The sequence below is a fragment of the Apteryx mantelli genome, chromosome 16, assembly GCF_036417845.1.
Source record: "Apteryx mantelli isolate bAptMan1 chromosome 16, bAptMan1.hap1, whole genome shotgun sequence".
Taxonomy (NCBI): domain Eukaryota; kingdom Metazoa; phylum Chordata; class Aves; order Apterygiformes; family Apterygidae; genus Apteryx; species Apteryx mantelli.
Genome location: NC_089993.1, coordinates 7,783,170 through 7,800,912, shown reverse-complemented (window position 1 = coordinate 7,800,912; position 17,743 = coordinate 7,783,170). Strand labels below are relative to the sequence as shown.

Genomic DNA, 17,743 nt, shown 5'->3' with positions numbered 1-17,743 from the left:
AGCTAAGGGAAGACAAACAAGAACCATGTTGAAGACGGTCAGGGCCGAGGGTCCCACGAAAGGAAGAAGTGCTGCTTAGGGACACGAGGCTCGTGCACAGCACAACTTAGGCAACTCGGTTTCCGCGTGTTCCCCCGTGCGGGCTCTCTTGCGTCAGGCGCTGCAGCCGTGATCTTGCCGAAGCTTTCGCCTTTGCGGAGGCACTGCGCGTTTCTCCTCTGCCCAGCCCTTATCCAAGTGGCGTTTGGAAAAATACAGTCTCAGAGCTCGACCTCTCTGTCAAATGTGACCGAATGCGGCAAGAGGCTCGGAAGTGCTTGGGGCAGACAGGAGTGCAGTCACGCGTGCCTTATTTCCACAGGCAACTAGGTTAAAACCGCTGATGTCTTGGCTGGGGCATTACACGTGGACAGAGCTTTTTCGGACAAACAGGCCCAAAAGACGGGCGGAGGCGCGAGGCGTGCGCACGGCCCCGTCGCTGCGCAGGCCCCCTCCGACACGTGCGTCGGGGCCGGCCCGGAGTCCGTAGCTACCGCCAGGGCGTACGCGCGCGTGCGAAAGGCCCCGGCCGGGGTCGCCTCCGCCCGCGCACCCTGGGTTCACCGGCCGGAGGGCGGGCGGGAGGAAGCAGGCAGCCCCCAGCCTCCCTGGGCTCCCTCCGCGCCGCCCGCATCTGCCGAGCGCCTCTCCTCCAGTCGCCAGAAGAGTACCGCCGCTGCTCGGCTTGCCGTCAGCCCCGGCGTAACGTGCCCTCTTAAAGCTCTTACGAAACAGCGCGTTCGGGCGAGTATGCAAAATATAACGAAAATACAAATGACCAGGAATTGCTTTGCAATAAAATTGTTTGTATTTCATTTGAGAGCTTAGCAGTAGCTGGCAAGCCTGGCCGGCTTTATTGCTGCCATAAAGGCTACGGGAAGGGCACATGACTCTGCTGGCGCACACAAATGCGGTTCGCAGCATATTGTTTTCCCTCTGATTGTTCTCCTCTGGGAAGGTGGTGCCACCTGAGATTTGCGAGATGCATACTCCGTGCTGCATAAACAGGCTGAAATCCTCCAGTGCATTAAGTTGACATATATGTATTGGCTTCATTGAACTGCACAGTTTTACACCAGTTGAGGATTTAGCTCACTAGGCCTATAGCATGTTAACTATGTTATTTTTGTAATTTTGTTTTTGAATTATCCTATAATTCCCTGGGAGGGAGGCCCTGGGTAGGATGAACAACAGCTGCCTGAATTCACTCATTTGTTGTCTTGTTCTTTCTCTGCAGGATTGATCTGTTCTTGGTGAGTAAGCTGATGTGTGCTCATGTTTGGGAAGTTGCTCCAGACTGCGCTCTCCATGGAAGACCAGGATACTAATAGGATATTTGCAAGTAATTCTTTTTATTCTAAGTTTTCAGTACTTTCCTTTAACCTTTATTTTATGTTTATATTTTGGTGACCATACCAAGACAGCCTTCCCTCCTCTCTCTTAAAGTTGTTGACATTAACGGTGTAGCCATGCTGGTGTATTGTTCTGGTTGGTGTACAACAAAGTAAAGCTTGAGGAACTGATTTTAAAACCATAAAGAGAAATTAGATTTAGAATTCTTATTTTGGTGCCAATCTTCTATTAGAATGAGACACAAGCCACTGAACTTTTTTTATTTCCTTTACCTCGCTGCCCGGTCCCCTCTGTTCTTGAATTAGCCGGCATTTTTTCAGATCATCATCAATGCTCCAAGACAGTGATAAACTTGCAGTAAATTCTTTTGGGAGGGTGAGCAGGTAGTATGAATTTGTGAATTTTGAGTTCCAGATTGATTTCAGAACCTTTTTTTGCCTTTCTGTAACTAAATTCCTCTGAGACAAACTGAGAGTTCCTACAGGTTGTTTTTATCCTTTTGTGCTTCTTTTACCTACTTGACCTATTTTTCTGCTTCCTGGATTCAACCATCAAGGCTATCCAGTCCTTCAAGGAAAGATTTAAATTTCCCTACAGTTAAGCCAGTGATATTTGAAGCCTCTTATGTGTTGGGAGTAGTTGCCACTGGACATCTGCAATAGCTAAACTTTTTTTTTTTTTTTTTTTTAGTATAAGGGGTGAGGAACTCTCCCAAGTAGCAGAGGGAACATCAGGCTGCTGACTACAAACCATAGCACAAATGGGTTCCATTTCTAACGTTTCTATTTAAGTGTTATTTGCAAAGTAAAAGCATTTAGCAACAAACATAGGCCTCAAGGAGTTTGTTCATGTCATTTTTTTAATATAAGAAGTGTTATACATGAGCATCTAGTAAATTACAGATTTTTTTAATGTCACCAAATGTGTTTTTGAAAAAGAATCTCTGTATCTGCTAATTTAAAACCAGATGACAGATCTATATAGAAAGACTTGGTCTATATTCTTCGTGCTCTAATAGCAGGACTTCCTCTGACTTTCTCTGTTTAACCGAGATGAGCCTATTTCATATAATTTCTATGGTAATTTTTCTGTACGCAAACTCTCAATTACTACAATATGTGTGTAATTGGTTGTTGTGCTAGCTAATTATGTGGCTAAATAATCTCTCCACAAATAAAGTAGGAAGGATCTACACACCATCAATCTAGGAAAACAAATGAAAATATGATTTCCTACAGAAAGATTTTTGAAAAGACTTAATTCTACTACTTGCATGCAAGGGAAGAGGTTTCAGGGAGACTGCACCCTGTAGGCCTCGCTCGCTACTGCCGAGTCTGGCTGTCTCTCGCTTCCCTTTGGTGCGGGCGAGTGTTTCCGCAATGATCTGTCGTTCTGTGGATTGTTAGAAGGGCTCTGGATGTATTTGCTAGGCATTATGAAATACAAGATTTGTTATTTCATTGGTCAAACAGTTTCACATTCTGTCTTTTGGAAATGGAAAGAGATGGATTCAAAAATAACCTGCGAAGAATTAGGAAGTTCCTGTAGGAAGGGACCTGCAAAAAGCTGATGGATCCAGAAAAAGAGGAAAAAGAAGGACCAGGGGTCTTCCTCATGTGGGTTATTGCTATTTGACTTCCTCTAAGTCTCATATCCCCGGAAATGGTTCCTGAACCAGCCCTTGCTTCCTTCAGTTTCCTCATAGTATGTCTTCTGGTGGGAATTTTCAAAGTAATCTCGAAGAATTAAACTTTGAAAAGTTCTAGCCTCCTTGATGATTATAAAATGGCACATGTAATCTTTTTACAAAAGCAGTGGTTTGGTTTTTTTTTCAAAATAAAGGTGAAAGAGAATGAATAAATCTGAGTCCTGCACCACAGAGAAAAAAGCAGGGTGAATGTGGGAGCATATGCGTTGCACAAGGAGCATGTGTTTGCACACGTCTCTGTGAAACAGCAGTTTCCATGCAGTGCTTCAGAACACACCAACCGTCAGGCAGGAAAGCATGAGCTAGGTACGCGTTGTTATACTGAAAAGCAAAGTACGCAGAGAGCACGTGTATCTCTCCTCAGAGCTGCATCTTGTGGCAGGATCCTGGCACACGCCTGGGCTTCCCTGCTCTCAGGAACCCGCACATCTGTGCTATTTCCCCCTCCCCTGCAGGACTTCCACCTACACATGGAAATTCCCTTCTCTTAAGGTAATCGGTATGCCTGCCCTTCTCTTTCTTAACTCCTCCCACCACCAGATTCAACTATAGCTCCCTCCACTCAGGCATGGACTCTCGGATAAAATCAACGGCTGTTTTTGCGTTGTTCTTGCAACCCCTTAAAATCCAACTAGAGTTCCTCCATCTGCTACTCCTCCACATATTTCTCTGCTGTCCTACCGGGGTGTGTTTGATATAACTCTTTCACTTCTCTGTCTCTTCCACTGGGATAGAAGTGGCTTTAGGATGTTCCATTAATTTCTATATAGCCAATCTTTAAGCTTTGTCTGACAGAGTTCAAAATAGTTTATCGCTACGTCTGAGCTCTCAACAAACCCCCAAAACTCAGCACTGGGCTATGAGATCATGCTATACTAAGTCAGACCAACAATCTATCTAGTCTGTAGTACCTCTCACCTAGCCCAGTACCTCTCCATCACTGGCCACTATCTGATGCTTAACCAACCTTCAACACACTTGGGACAGCAGATTAAAATCAGCAGCCTGAAGTTACACTGCCCCCGGCCAGTGACCTGACTGCTCTCGAAGATGTTGCCTCCAAGGCAGAGATATCTGATCCTCTGAGGAATGAGGTCCTAGATTGCCACAGTGTCAGCCCAACATGCTGAAGGAAAATAACTCCAGTCTGGATTGGCCTTAACATTTCAGGTTGCAGTCCAAGGGCTATCGCACAGACTGCTGCAGTCCAAGCGCTAATTCACAAATGGATGCGCTGTCCTTCCTTCGAGGGCAATGACATCTGGCAAGAGGGTGGGAAAGGTGACTAACAGTAGTAACATCTTTAAGCATACTGACCCTTGCAACATAATATTCATGGGACTGTGTGACATGGTTATAAATTATTGTTCAGGAATATAGGAACTGAGGATGTCAGACTGGAAGAAGTTTCCTAGTTCCTTGAATCTAATGTCTAGCTAGTGCATTACAAAATGATCATGGACAGTTTGAAAGTATCCTCAGAAATCAGTCTATTGAAACATTAAGTTACATGTTTAATTACGACAGAATAGACTTTGATTTTTTTCTGGACTTTGGACTTTTCATACCATTTATACACTCTTATATATAGCTTATTTTCAACACTCAAATTATAGCAGATAGAGAGGAAAACATTTGCCTTATGTTTGCAGGTCTGAAAATGTGTATGTGCAAGTTTATGCATATGAATATCCCCATTGAAAAGTTGTGCCTGAGCCTTAGGGCTTCATGACCCATTCCCTTCTAGCTGCAGCTGTGCTAGCTAAAGCACTCACTGTCTTCCTCGAGTTCTAAGCGTCTGCATAACCAGCGCTTCAGTCTATTCCATCTGCTAATGTAGGATTGCTTCTTACTATTTTAAACCCCTTAAGTGACAGGCTTCTACCTCTTTTCCTTGGAAGATATGTCCATGATTTAATAAGTAGCACCGATAAGACATTTTTCACATATTCAGCCTAAAGTTTTAAAAAAAATATTCTCTCTCTTCTCTTACCTTTACTCAAATGATTAGAACAAGCAATAGCTCTTCTTTTCTGTGTGCCTATGTAAATCCTCAAGGTTTCACAGAATAATTCATTTCTGCATTAACGTATATACGGTTTTGCCTTGTTGCTTTGCTATCCATTTTTTTGTTAACCTTTAATGCTGCGAATGCCTAATAGGATCTTATGTTATGCTAGAAACATTTCAAAAAGTATTGATTGTGAAATATAGCAAATGCCTAATAAAAGAAAGTTACTGACCACTAATTTTCTTGTCTGAAGAGAACGTTCAGATTCTCATCTCGGGGAAGAGTCTCAGTCCTACATCTTGACTGCTTAGAATGAGATAAATGCAACTCTTTAAACCCCTGAGAGGTTTTGCTCCATACAGTGGTGCCTTAGTACTAAGTTTCCAAGGCCCACGTTGGTGGTCTCCATAACTGAATCAGCTGCTCCATCCAGCTCCCAGTTTGAGCAGGAGTTAGTGTTTTACCAAATAAATCAATCAATCAAGAAGGGGAAAAGTGAAAGAGGATGGGAAGGAGAAGAAAGTTTGACAGAACAATAACAAGTTACAAAGTTATTATCTTCTCAGAGACTCTCCAGTAATAGGACAGAGGTAAACAGTCTCTTCAGAGAAGTAGATTCTAGGTGAGCAGCTGTCTCTCTCTAAAGATACTATCTTTCTGGATTCTTACCCCTGGAGTGTCAGAAGCTAACAAAAAAAGAAGCTACCACAATAAGAAATAAGCCCAACCTAGTATAGGTCATGAGAAAAGCCATGTAAGGATGGCATTGGTAGGGGAAAGGGATGGATATAAGGCCAAAGTCATCTTTAAAATGGAAGGTAAGGTAGCTCATCGCAATCTCCAGCATAGCATTGCATACCCTGAAGGATGCATGCTGAGACTAAAACAAAAGAAACAGAGCTAAGTAATGTTATCCTGCAGCAGATAAAGCTTCTGCTGTGTTGGAGAGCTTGATTGCCATAATCTTGCAAACAATTTCAGCACAGAATGACTAAAATGGGATTTCTTGCTGTAGACCAAATCTAAATCATAGTGACTTGTAAATGCATGGAACAAGTACCACATATCTGACTTGCAGTTGTCTTTGATGGAAATATCCCTGAGACAGACAGTGGAGGCTGCTTTGCTTCAGATCAAATGCAACTTGACATGACTTCAAGCTTCAGGCCAGCTAGGTTATAAAAACAAACTGTAATGGAGTAGCTTAGCTGTTAGGCAAGGTATTCAATAACAAAGTTGCCCATTATATTGGCACCAAGTGAGGCAAAGAGATGGACTTTCCAAGGGCTCTAGTTTGCTCTAGGCAGCACTTTACGACTGGTTTCTATAAACAGTTTGGAAAAGGGCTTCATTAGAACGTGCAGGATGGAAATGGCAAAGCAGGTCAAGCCTCCTCTTTGCAGTGATCTCAGACGAGTTCTCAGAGGCATTCTGCCATGTAAAACATAACAGAGGATGGATAAGTGACTGATGCCTGAAGCTTACTCATTGTCACCAAGAAAGGATTTAAGGAACCACACAATGAGTGGTTTCAAGTAAGTCAGTTATAACAGACCCCATAAAGACCCTTTTTGTAGGAGATTTCAAAAGTACCCATTACCATATGAACCTGTAACAGAGTCTCAGTTGTAACAAAGTCTCGAGAATCTACCTTGGACTAATTCAGTTTAGGTCAAAATTGTTGGCATTTGTATTTTGAGGAGGTTGGTTACTTGGATGTACTGGTTCCCATGTGTATTGGGAAAGGTTAGTGCTTTAGGCTTTAGGTTCTGACAGACTAAACAGTCAAACAAATTGGTCAAATAAAAGTGACTGTCCCCAAACTCTTGGGGCTTGGTCTCTTGAAAGGAGCACTCAGATTAGTCAGTGATTCATAATATTTGGCAGAACCCGCCAGTTTGAAGATGATAGTTTCTTGGGTCTATGGATGCAAACTTGAAAAAGCCATCCCATTAAGCTTGCAGAAGCACCAAATTAATGCCTTTGTACAAGACACAGTGTATCAAACTACTAAAGAAAAACTTAAAAGCATCAAGGCACCTTGAGCATTGAGGCAAGAAGAAAAATGAGTATTAACAACTGCAGTCTGCCAAAACACCCAAGTAGCCTCCGGAGAAGCTAGGCAAATCAAGTCTCAAAGCAGGTTCCTACATGCATCATATCACTCAAGGCAACAGCCTTCAACCCTGGCAAAGCAGTGCTAATTCTGCAAGCATCTCCTTTGCCAGACACAGTCAGGAAGAAATGATGTGGTGTATTAAATATACGTATATATATATTTGTTTAAATGGTAAATGATGACCATAGGCAGGAGCCTTTTGCTTAATACAGCAACTGCAGACTTCAAGGGTCAAACCAAAAAGTTATTGAAAATTACCTTACACTAAGGGCCCCAGACCAAGAAGTGAATTCTGACCAGAGCCTGTCTTTAGAAAATGAGCAATTTAAAGGCTTTCCAAGCATGGCATATGTGAAAAATTAAACCAATAATTCTCTTTCCTCCCCATGTCCTACCACTACTGCACCATGCATCAAAAGTATTTTGGATACAACATATCCAAAACCACCCAACAGATTTTTTTTCCTCTCAGTTCTCTCAAAAAATGAAGTGACCTATTCTTGCAAAAAACAAACAAGCTCAGTCAAACCAACCCTGCTTGAAGGGACATTTCCCACTTGCACTTCCACTACAATGGACACAGGATGGGGTGCCTAGAAAGCAAGGCATTCTGCGATAAATTCTGTCCTGACAGCCTGCTTTAAGCTGTGATGTTAGCAGCAACTGAATGTTCATGAGCAGCTAATGCTCATATTCGAATAATAAAATGACTTGTATTTAATGTAATTAATATTCATTGCTAAATACTGAGAACAAATAAAGGTAGTCAGATGCCGCATTTGGCTTTGACTTCACCACTATGGAAATGTGAATTCATGCTCTCATCTTGCCTCCCACCATCTATTGTCAGTTCTATGTTCTTTAAAATCCCAGCTTCCCAAACTCCCCCAAATGTAAACTACTTCTGATAATAGGAAGAAGGGCAATTATGTGATTCCACCTGCAAACACCTCTACCAGTTCCAACTCCAGTACAGGACCCCAGTTAAATTCATCCTTTCTATTTTTAAATCTTCAAATGGAATTGCCCCAGGGAGTCTTCCAGATGTTTTATCTCAGCCCTGCTCTTTCTATTAGTCTAATTGGTATCTTCCTCCTCTCTGTAACACTACAGTTGTAGCATTGCTGGTGTGAGAAACTCCTCCTCCACAAACTCCACAAATAGGAGCAGTTTTCCAGCAATTAATTCTCATTCTCTGCTCAAATATCTGTAGAAGTCTTTCCCATTTACATATGTCTCTGAACAGCATCTTAAAGAGAAGAAAAAGTTGCATCTCATTTGTTTCTTTTGGATTTTATGAAGAAAGGCTGAAGATACATATTTATATATATATTTTATTCTGTCCTGGTTTTTTGGCTTGTTTGCACTTTGACCTCTCCAGCTTTGCTAGTTGGCACATAGCATAGGAAAACTAGGAGGATGACAGTGGCAAAATGGGCTGATATCTGAACAATCAGAGGACAGGGGTTTCTAGTCAAACTGTTTCTTCTTCCTCCTACTGAAGTCAAATTCCTAATAATACTTAGGAGACAATTTTCTCTGGGAAAAATTCAACAGTCACATCTTTATCAAAAGCCAAAGAGCTTTCACTTCAGCAGTTTCCTCTAGGAACAGTGAAGCTTCATAACTCTGATATTTCTTTCACATAAAAAAACTAAAGGGAGAAAGTCTTTTTGTCTATTTTGCTGGGAATTTCTGACCTGAAATCAAACCTTAAGACATGAAAGGACATTGTATTGGTTCTTGGGACAGCCTGCACAGAGCTCCCTGCAGGATCAGGGCCTTCATTTGAAAGTGATAGAAGCAGAAGTATGTCATTTAGGACCTAGTTTTATTCATTGCAAAATATAAAGGTGTATTTTCCTAAGTTTATCTTTACAAAGTTTTTTTTTTCCTGTTATTAGTTTCACTTGTTTTAATTTATTCACCCTCTAAGATTTTTTCTCTGCCACTTACAAGAAAAAGATTAATTCAACATTCATTTGAAGTAAAAATGCCAACTGCAAACTTCAGTTGCCTTATTTTATTTAGTCATTGAAAGATTTTGTGAATTTTGCATGTTAAAGTGTTTACAAAAATAATCTTCAGTACTGCGATCTGATCTATCCAAGCAGACTCCACTGACTTCATCGGGTTTACCTGGACTAGTCAAACTGCACGAATTCAGTTCCTGCATTTGTACTCTGCCAGATTGTAAATACCACACTGAAAAGAAATCAAATATACCACTTGATCCATGAGAGATTATCCTAATATGATAGATGTGATAGATTTGATATGATCATCACCTACAGTTATGCTGCCCCAGCCCTGTTTTTGCAGTTTGTGGTTAACTGTCAGGATAAAGTGGCAACCAGGGTGAAGAAAAATCATTGGCAGAGAGGAGGTATCATTAATGTGGACTCTTGAAAGAAGGAAGGGATTTGCGGAGGCAGGCTTTTCTCAGGAGGAGGAAGACAGAGCAGGGAGGTATGGAAATGGCACTGGAGAGGTGGCAGTATAGGTCTCAGGCTTATGTCTGGGCTGTCATCTGTTTTGTGGTATATGAAAGCTAGACTGAATATCCAAGCGGGGATTTGATGTGCAGTCAGGCAAAAAGGGGTGAGTTCGGAGGAGAAATAGTTTGAATTTTTAAGTACTTGTTCATGTTATATTTTAGATTTATTTTTACTTGAACATAATAGCTTGTGTTTGCTTATCAGCACTACCTCCTGGTAGCTCTAGTCAACATCAGGAATCTTATTTTATCTAGCAGACACAGTACCTGCCCATGTCTGTGACCCTTTCCTCTGACTTGACAGGACAAGCAAAGAACTAGATTTATGGATACACAACTAACTCTTCTAGTTAGCAAGATCCAAGTTAAATGGCTGTTGCAGTCTTCTGGATCAACGATCTGGTGCTTTGCACAGAGGAGGTCTGTGACAAAGCCAGGAACTGAAGCCCAGTCTCCTAAGTCTCAGTCTGGTACTTTAGCTAGGAAGTTTCTGTTCTTGCTGTCTCCAAGAGCCCTCTGAGTAGAGAACATCATAGAAACAAATTCTTTGGTATCCTCCATAGCTCAATAGATAAGTGGTCAAATACCATTACAGATGATACTTACCTTTTGATGTCAAAAGTCAAGAGATGTAACAAAACAGGAAATTTGCACAAGGGTGATTAATTGCTATACTACACCAGAAGAATTCACCTCATTTTCATCCCACTACTCTGTGCCATCTTTCCTTGGATGCAACCAGTCCCAAGACAGCAATGTGCATATAGCTCATGAGGCTGCATGTGCATTGCTCATTGGGGTACGTGCTGGGAATATCCACACATTTGCCCACATATGTGATACAGGGATACCCAGAGCATACAAGCCCTCAGCTATTTCTAAAACAGACCATGTAACCCACTTCTGCTTTTATATATTCAGAGCTCACATTTTGACTCTGACAGTGAGTTAGTTGGTATATGACCTGTGCTATATGACAAGTCACTTATTTAATCTTTTCCTGCCCATTTGTAAATATGGAGGTTTTAAATACTTCATCTCTTGTACAGAGGAGGAGCTGTATAGATTACTCAACACATCACAAGCATTTGGAGAACTGTGGCAGAACAGTGCATGCTGCACAGGAGGCATTGGTTTTCTTACTGGCAATCCTGTACCTTCCACCAACAATAAATTCACTTTACACAGGGCTGTTGCAAATATTTCTAATTTAATAGACACTTTTCAGCTTTACCTTCTGCATTCCACATGGAGTAAGATGCAACTTTTACAGCGAACCTTAGTTGATTAATTACAGTTATACAGAAAAAGATGGACCAGTAAAGTACCTTCCATTCTTTTTTTACTTTGGATATATATCATTGTAACACTTGACTTCATGGTTTACTGTGTCCAGCAAAATTTGATGAGAAAAAGGAATCATCTGACTTTTCAAAGATGGTAAACAGAAACTGGGTCACCAACTAGCAGTTTAGGTGTAAACATACAACTTTTAGCAAAACAGGCTTATTTTTATTGTGAAAATTACATTTTCTTTAAACAAGAACTGCCTATGGAATTAAATGTCTTGACTTTCTGTGAAAGTCATATGAGAGATGTGGCTTCGGAAAACTGCTCAAAAATATACTTTAAATCATGTAAAGCTTTAAACTATGGGATGTATTCAGGTATAATTAATTGACCACGTTTTAGAATGAAGGAATAATAATTTATATTTCTCTTTAAAAGATAATGGTTGTTCAATTAAAGAGAAATCATCAAATGAAAGATCTCTGAATTGAAACCATCTCTGAATATATTTTAATTATGTATTTTTACCCTAGTTTCCTAAGGAAACAGAGCTTAGGTTATTGCACAGTCTGCCTGTCTGTCTGACTCAAATCAAAAAATTGATAAAGGGATAGAGGACTGAAATATTAAATACTTGCAAGCTGTGTGGAAATTGCTGTGTAATTAAAGAATCACAGAATAACTTTAGTTGGAAGGGACTTCCAGACGTCATTGGATCAACCCCCTGCTCAGAGAAAGACTGGTTGTTATTTGGAGCTATTTGTTACATTGTGCAAAGGAAAACTGTGGAAGACCAGGGATATTGCAGGCTTGTGAGGGTTAGAAGATGTGAACAAATTCATAGGAAATGAGGCTCCATCTATCCCCCTACTTCTACGGCAAGTTGTTACAATTCAATACATGCATTGTAGCTGAAGAAATTATCTAGTTCTTCTAATTTTAACAACAGTTTCTGAATATTGCCTATTGCACTTCCTGTCTCACGTGCTCTAGGATGCTTATGATTATTTTCTTCCTTGCACTCAGCTTGAAGGTGTTCACAAAAGCCTGGTTCAGTTGGAAGGTCTCCTATTTCTGATTGTCTGCACTAATCTAGAGAGCCTAAGGCATCTAATTTGATTCTTTCACTCCCTAAATATGTGCATGGGGGTTCACCTTTCACTCTTTAGGCACAGTGCAAGTCAGGTGGTGCTAGCAATGTGGCAAAGGATCAGAAGGACCATGAAAAAGGGAATGGAGAGCTTCTGGCAACAATGAGAATATTTTAACTTACTTTTATTACTGTAGATACAGTACTGTATCTACAGCACAATACTGTACTGTATTTGTGACCATGGATATGGATCTTGCTGTGCGAGATACCGTTGTATGTGGAATGAGGAGGCAGCACCGGTGGAATGGTCCACCATTGGACCATTCCAATGGAGGCAGCATCTGTTCTGAGGAGCAGATCTGAGGGAAGAGGGTTGCCAGGAAGGCTGGCACCTCCCCTCGGCCCTGGGAGCAACCTAAGAGACAAAAGCCAGGGAAGGAGGAAGAAGGAAAACTGTGAGATACAAGGATTCCCTGGTGGGGAAGGCACTTCAGCACACTTAGACTCTGCCTATATCTAGGAAATATGTACTGGTATAACTGTGGATATGGTCCCATCAGTGCAGACTCAACTTACTGAGGAAGCACAGTGCTGGCACAGAGGAAGCACAGTTGCATTAATGTATATTAATCCAGTCACATAGTAGAGTAAGCTGCACAAGTGGTAACCCCAGTTTTGCTGGTTTAGTGCATCTGTATTAAGGGTGTGTGCTGGTGTAATTGTCCTTCTGTCATTACACAGCTATACATTTTCTTAATTATAGACATGGCCACATGCATGCATTAGAGAGCACCGACTGCTGAAAGTATAGAGACTGGCCAAGAGTGGACATCTGCGCTGAAGGTAGGGGAGCAAATGGAGCCAACCAGGAAGCAAGGAGATTTCCTGAAGGAGCTGAGGAGCAGCGAGGAAACAAGCAGACTGGCAGAAATGTTTCTGGCCTAGCTGATCCTGTGGGGCAGAAGATGGGGCATTGGACTAGAGAGCATCCTGAGGTTTCTTTCAGCCCTGTTGCCTCAGATTCCCTCCCACAGTTCTCTCTGTGGTGGCCATCAGGCCCTGTCTGAAAACAGTGAGTGTCTCTGCACAGGGACCTGTTAGAGCAGTGGGTACAGGAGGGCAGTGGAAGGCTTCCCTGGCTCAGGCAGGCAGGATTGGGATCTCTCATCTGGAGGCCAAAAATGCAGTGGAGACTTGGAGCTCTGTCTGGTTCCTAAAGGCTCAGCTTGGCACACAGGCAGATGAATACTGGCTTGTGAGTGTTTTAAAAATAAACAGACTGGGTTGGATTTATTTTTACTTTAGGGAGGCTCAGGAGCAGGTCAGCTTCACAAAACGAAGCCCATTTCTTCAATGGCATTTTAAAGATGATAGCACCTCTTTAACATCATCTCTCATTACTATGACTAATCTGGAGGGAATGCTGAGAGGCTGCAGCCAGTCTGACAGCCCTGTTGACCTAGGCAAGTACAAAAAAAGGAATCTCCCCTGCCTACTAATCTACGAATCCGCTTGGAGGATGAAATCCTTTGCTCAGGTGCAGCTCCACCAAATTCCCTGGTGCTTTGTGTGGGCATAAGGGCCAGAAGGCCTGGATTAGTTTACAGGAGGGAGGCCTAAATTTAGACACGATTCAATAAGTGGGTGTAGGAAATGAAAGGAAGGAGTGAAAAAAAGAAGGACAAGAATAAAAATGACAGAAATGTATACATAGACTGTGTTCATCATATCCCTGCTCGAGATCTTGATTTTTATTTTTTAAATATCAGTAACCCTTGTTGGGTGTTTGCCCAACTCTCCCGCATAAGGAATTTACCTTAAGAACTACAGTAGACAGGAAGGATTTGCAGAGGGATGTTGCGGCCTTTGAGGATGGGGTGAACAGTGTATTAAGAAAATATAAGGTACTTATGAGACAGCTGGATAAATAAATGATTGGTTAGCACTGGTGGAGTGGAGGCTGGGTCAAATCCTGGCAGGAAAAATATGGCCAAGTGGTTATACAAGGAGGACCTAAATGGGGAATGTCCTTTCTTTTAAAGGACAGAGCTTTCGTGTGTTGTACTGGAGAGAGGTGAATGGCAGAAGGTTTCAGAAGGGAGTGGCAATAGGCCAGAAATATTTAGCAGCAGTATTTTGAATGTAGCTGGGATAAAATGTTAGCATATGTTGAGATCTAGACCTCACCTTAGGCTTGGCAGTAAGATTTGTACTTCCTGTCAAGAAACAATCAAATCACAATGCTATAATCACTGGCCTGACTGTATAAAATGCTTACCATTTAATTATTTCAAAAATACATTTGAGATGATTATATACACATACGTAAAATTTACTCCCTCTTAAATATAAGTACCTGTACCCACTTTCAATAGATTTTTTATGCATAGCTATTTTCACAGAATATAAATGACCCATTTTCACATGGTTCTTCTCAACATTATAGGATACTTTAGATTGTAATGTATCTGGAATCCGAAAAGATAAAGCTCATTTATATCAGGAATATACAGAAAGGATGGTACTTGATTTTGATATACCATCTTCAAAACTGATGATACATTGTTTCTGCATCCAGCTAATGACAGAGAAGTTCCCACCTCTTTCTTCCATACTAATGTTTCCACAACAAAGGATTTGTGCATGCATTTTGCATGGCTTCTGTTCCTCTAAAATAGTGGGAATATCCAATGGTTTTGGAAAACGTAGCTACCTTAAAATGAACTGAAACTCAGAGAAGCTTTCATAAGTAAAAGAATGTTTTTAACACTTACGATAAAACTGGCTTATGGTTGACTTTAGGGACTTTTTCTTTTTCTTTGTAATAGTGGAATTATTTTCCTCAATTGATCTTGTCCACAACCCTGGTGTCTGTGGCTGAAGAATCGGGTAAAATCAGCAGCTACCTTCTTGTTGTGACATACTGGTTCGTCTTGTATTGGGAATCACTTGTGGAAGAAGGATGAAGGGATGAGTTTAAACTTGTATATGATTTAGGAGGTTGGAAGGGAAGTCATTAGGAACGAGCTAATGACAGGGAAAGACTGGCAGCGAGGAAATCCAAAGTTTAGGACATCAGGAAACTAAAGATATGTGCATCAGTCTCTGTCCTAATCCTGATCCTAATCCCCCTCTTTTGGAGAGATCATGTAAACCCAGGTTTAGCAGACTGGTCATGTTTTTGCCTGTGTCAATAGCAGGAAAAGATTTGTAAATGATTTTTCTTTAAACAGGGTTTGAGGGAAGGAGAGTCAACAGCAGGGAGAGTCAGAGTCTCTTTTTGAGAAGGCAAGCTATCAAATTAACCTCATCTTCCCATTAACATCCTCAACCTCCCTTATTTTCCCTCTTTCCAGCCCTGGGTTTCTACTGTTTAATGCGGGGCTTCAGACTTGGGAAATCCTTTCCCTCTCCCGCCCACCCCTGCTTGCAGACTCGTTTTGCTGAGAAGGGACCAGTTGGAGCCCAGGCAGGCCAGTTTATCCCCCAGTTTGGTTCAGATTTACTCATCTCATGAAGTGGAAAGATAAACCACAAAGGGGGAAGAGCACGTAGGTCACTCTGTGCCCTTCCAGTCAGCACGCGACTGTCCACCAGGGCACGTTTTCAGTGCCTTCGGGCAGCCCAGCATGGTGTGCCCGGAGCACCTCCACTGAGAGACCTCCCCGCCGCCCGGGCTACCCGCGGCCGTGAACCGAGTTCTGGGCTATTTAACGCTACTCACTAGGATGCTCCCCTTTACCGACCCCCAACCGCCCTTTCTTCCCTGAGTGAGACTGCTCCTGCCGTTGCTCTACCTCCGGCCTGCATTATCCATCCACCCGCGCCCGCCCCGGCTCCTGCTGCCGTGGGGCCGCGGGCGGAGGGCGCGATGCCCCGCGGAGGGCCTGTCGCGAGAACCGGCACCCGGCCAGGGGATCTAGTTTGGGCCACGTCTGGGGTCAGGCAGGGCCGCCCGCCCCGTCCCCGTCCCCGTCGAGCTCGGCGGCAGCACCGCAGCCGCGGGCAGGGCCCTCAGCGGCACCACCACCCCCCGGGCCCGCGGGGGCAGAGGGGCCCCGGGCCCGGCACGAGGCCGAAGCCGAAGCCGGGGCCGAAGCCGAGGCCGGGGCCAGGGCCAGGGCCGGGGCCGGGGCCGGGGCCGGGGCTGAAGCCGGGGCCGAAGCCGAAGCCGGGGCCGGGGCCGGGGCCGGGGCCGGGGCCGAAGCCGGGCTGAGGCCGGGGCCGAAGCTGGGGCTGGGGCCGGGACCGGGGCCGGGGCCGAAGCCGAAGCCGAAGCCGGGCGCGGGGCGGCGCCGCTGCGGGCCGCGCGGGGGCGCCGCGGCGGCGGCGGGGCGGCTCGCTGGCGCGGGCGTCGCGGCGGCTCTGCCGGCGCAGGCCCGCGCGGGAGCAGGCGGCGGCCGGCGAGGCGGGTAGGGCAGCGGCCCGCGCGGGGCGGCCCGGGAGGCCGCGGGGGCCCGGCGCCTCCCGCCCGCGGGGAGCCCGGCGCGGGGCGGCTGCGCGCAGGCGGCGGCCGGGCCGGGCGGGCCGGGGCCGCCGCGGCTCCGCCCCTCGGACCTCCTGCGGCGGCGGCGGCGGCAGCGGCGGCGGCTGCTGTTCCCGGCGCGGCCGCGGCGCTGCCTCCCCTCCGCGGCGCGCTGGGCTGCCCCTCATGCGGATGTGACATTTCACGGCGCTCACCGCGGCCGCCATTTTGAGGCGCAGAGCGCTGGCGGCGGCCGAGCGGCACCAGCGCGCCGGGGCTCGGGCGACGGGGGCGGCCCGCGGGCCGGCAGCAGCGAGGCGGCCTCGGGCCAGCGGCTTCCCCGGGGCGCCGGCGGGGCGGGAGGGCAGAGGAGGGGCCCCGCGGCGCCTCCCCGACTTCGCAGCGCCGGGGACAGCTCGCCGCGGGCGGGGGAAGCGCCGGACGCCGCCGCCGCCGGGCCCTGACTCCTGATCTCCCGGCCCCCTGCCCCGCTCCCCTCCCCTCCGGCCCGCGGGAAGCCGCCACCCCTGGCCGGTCCCTCCTCCCTCCCCTTCCCCCGACCGGGCGCCGCCGCCGAGATTGGGCGAATAGCGAGCAAATACGTGCGCGTCTCGCTGCCGCCTCCGGCCGCCCGCTCGCTGCCCGCCGCGGCCCCGCCGCAGCCCCCCGAGGCCGCTGCCCAGTGCCGGCCGCTGCCCAGGCCGCGCCGCTCCTCCGCCCCTTCCCCTCCCGCCGCAGGCCCGCAGCCCCCAGCAGGACAGGCCCAGGCCGCCGCCGCCGAGCCCGCGCCCCAGCCCCAGCCCGACATGAACCACCACCAGCAGCAGCAGCAGCAGCACCAGAAGCCCGGGGAGCAGCAGCTGAGCGAGCCCGAGGACATGGAGATGGAAGGTAGCGGCGGCGGGGCGGGCGGGAGACGCGCGCCCGGCCGGGGCGCGGGGCAGCGCCGGGGAGCCCCTGCGGGCCGGGGCCGGGGGCGGCGGCGCGGCGCGGCGCGGCGGGGCAGCGCCGGCACAAAGGGGCGCTGCGCTCCCCGGTGCCAGGGGCGCGCTGCCGGGCGGCCGCGGAGGTGCGCGGCCGGGGCCGGGCCGTGCCGTGCCGTGCCGGGCCGGCGGGGCGGGGGGCTCCGCGCCGCCCCGGGGCGCTCTCGGAGCGCGGGGGACGCGTG

General features: G+C 46.2%; 1 protein-coding gene across 1 annotated transcript in view; it reads left to right on the top strand.

Annotated features, from left to right (window-relative positions):
- The first annotated feature begins 16,994 nt into the window (after positions 1 to 16,994).
- The window catches only part of USP7 (ubiquitin specific peptidase 7), a 79,058-nt gene continuing 78,309 nt past the window's right edge, over positions 16,995 to 17,743 (top strand). Inside the window, exon 1 of the mRNA XM_067306692.1 lies at positions 16,995 to 17,466. Coding sequence (XP_067162793.1) covers positions 17,382 to 17,466 — 85 coding nt within the window. The 5' untranslated portion in view covers positions 16,995 to 17,381. The remainder of the gene's footprint in view (positions 17,467 to 17,743) is intronic.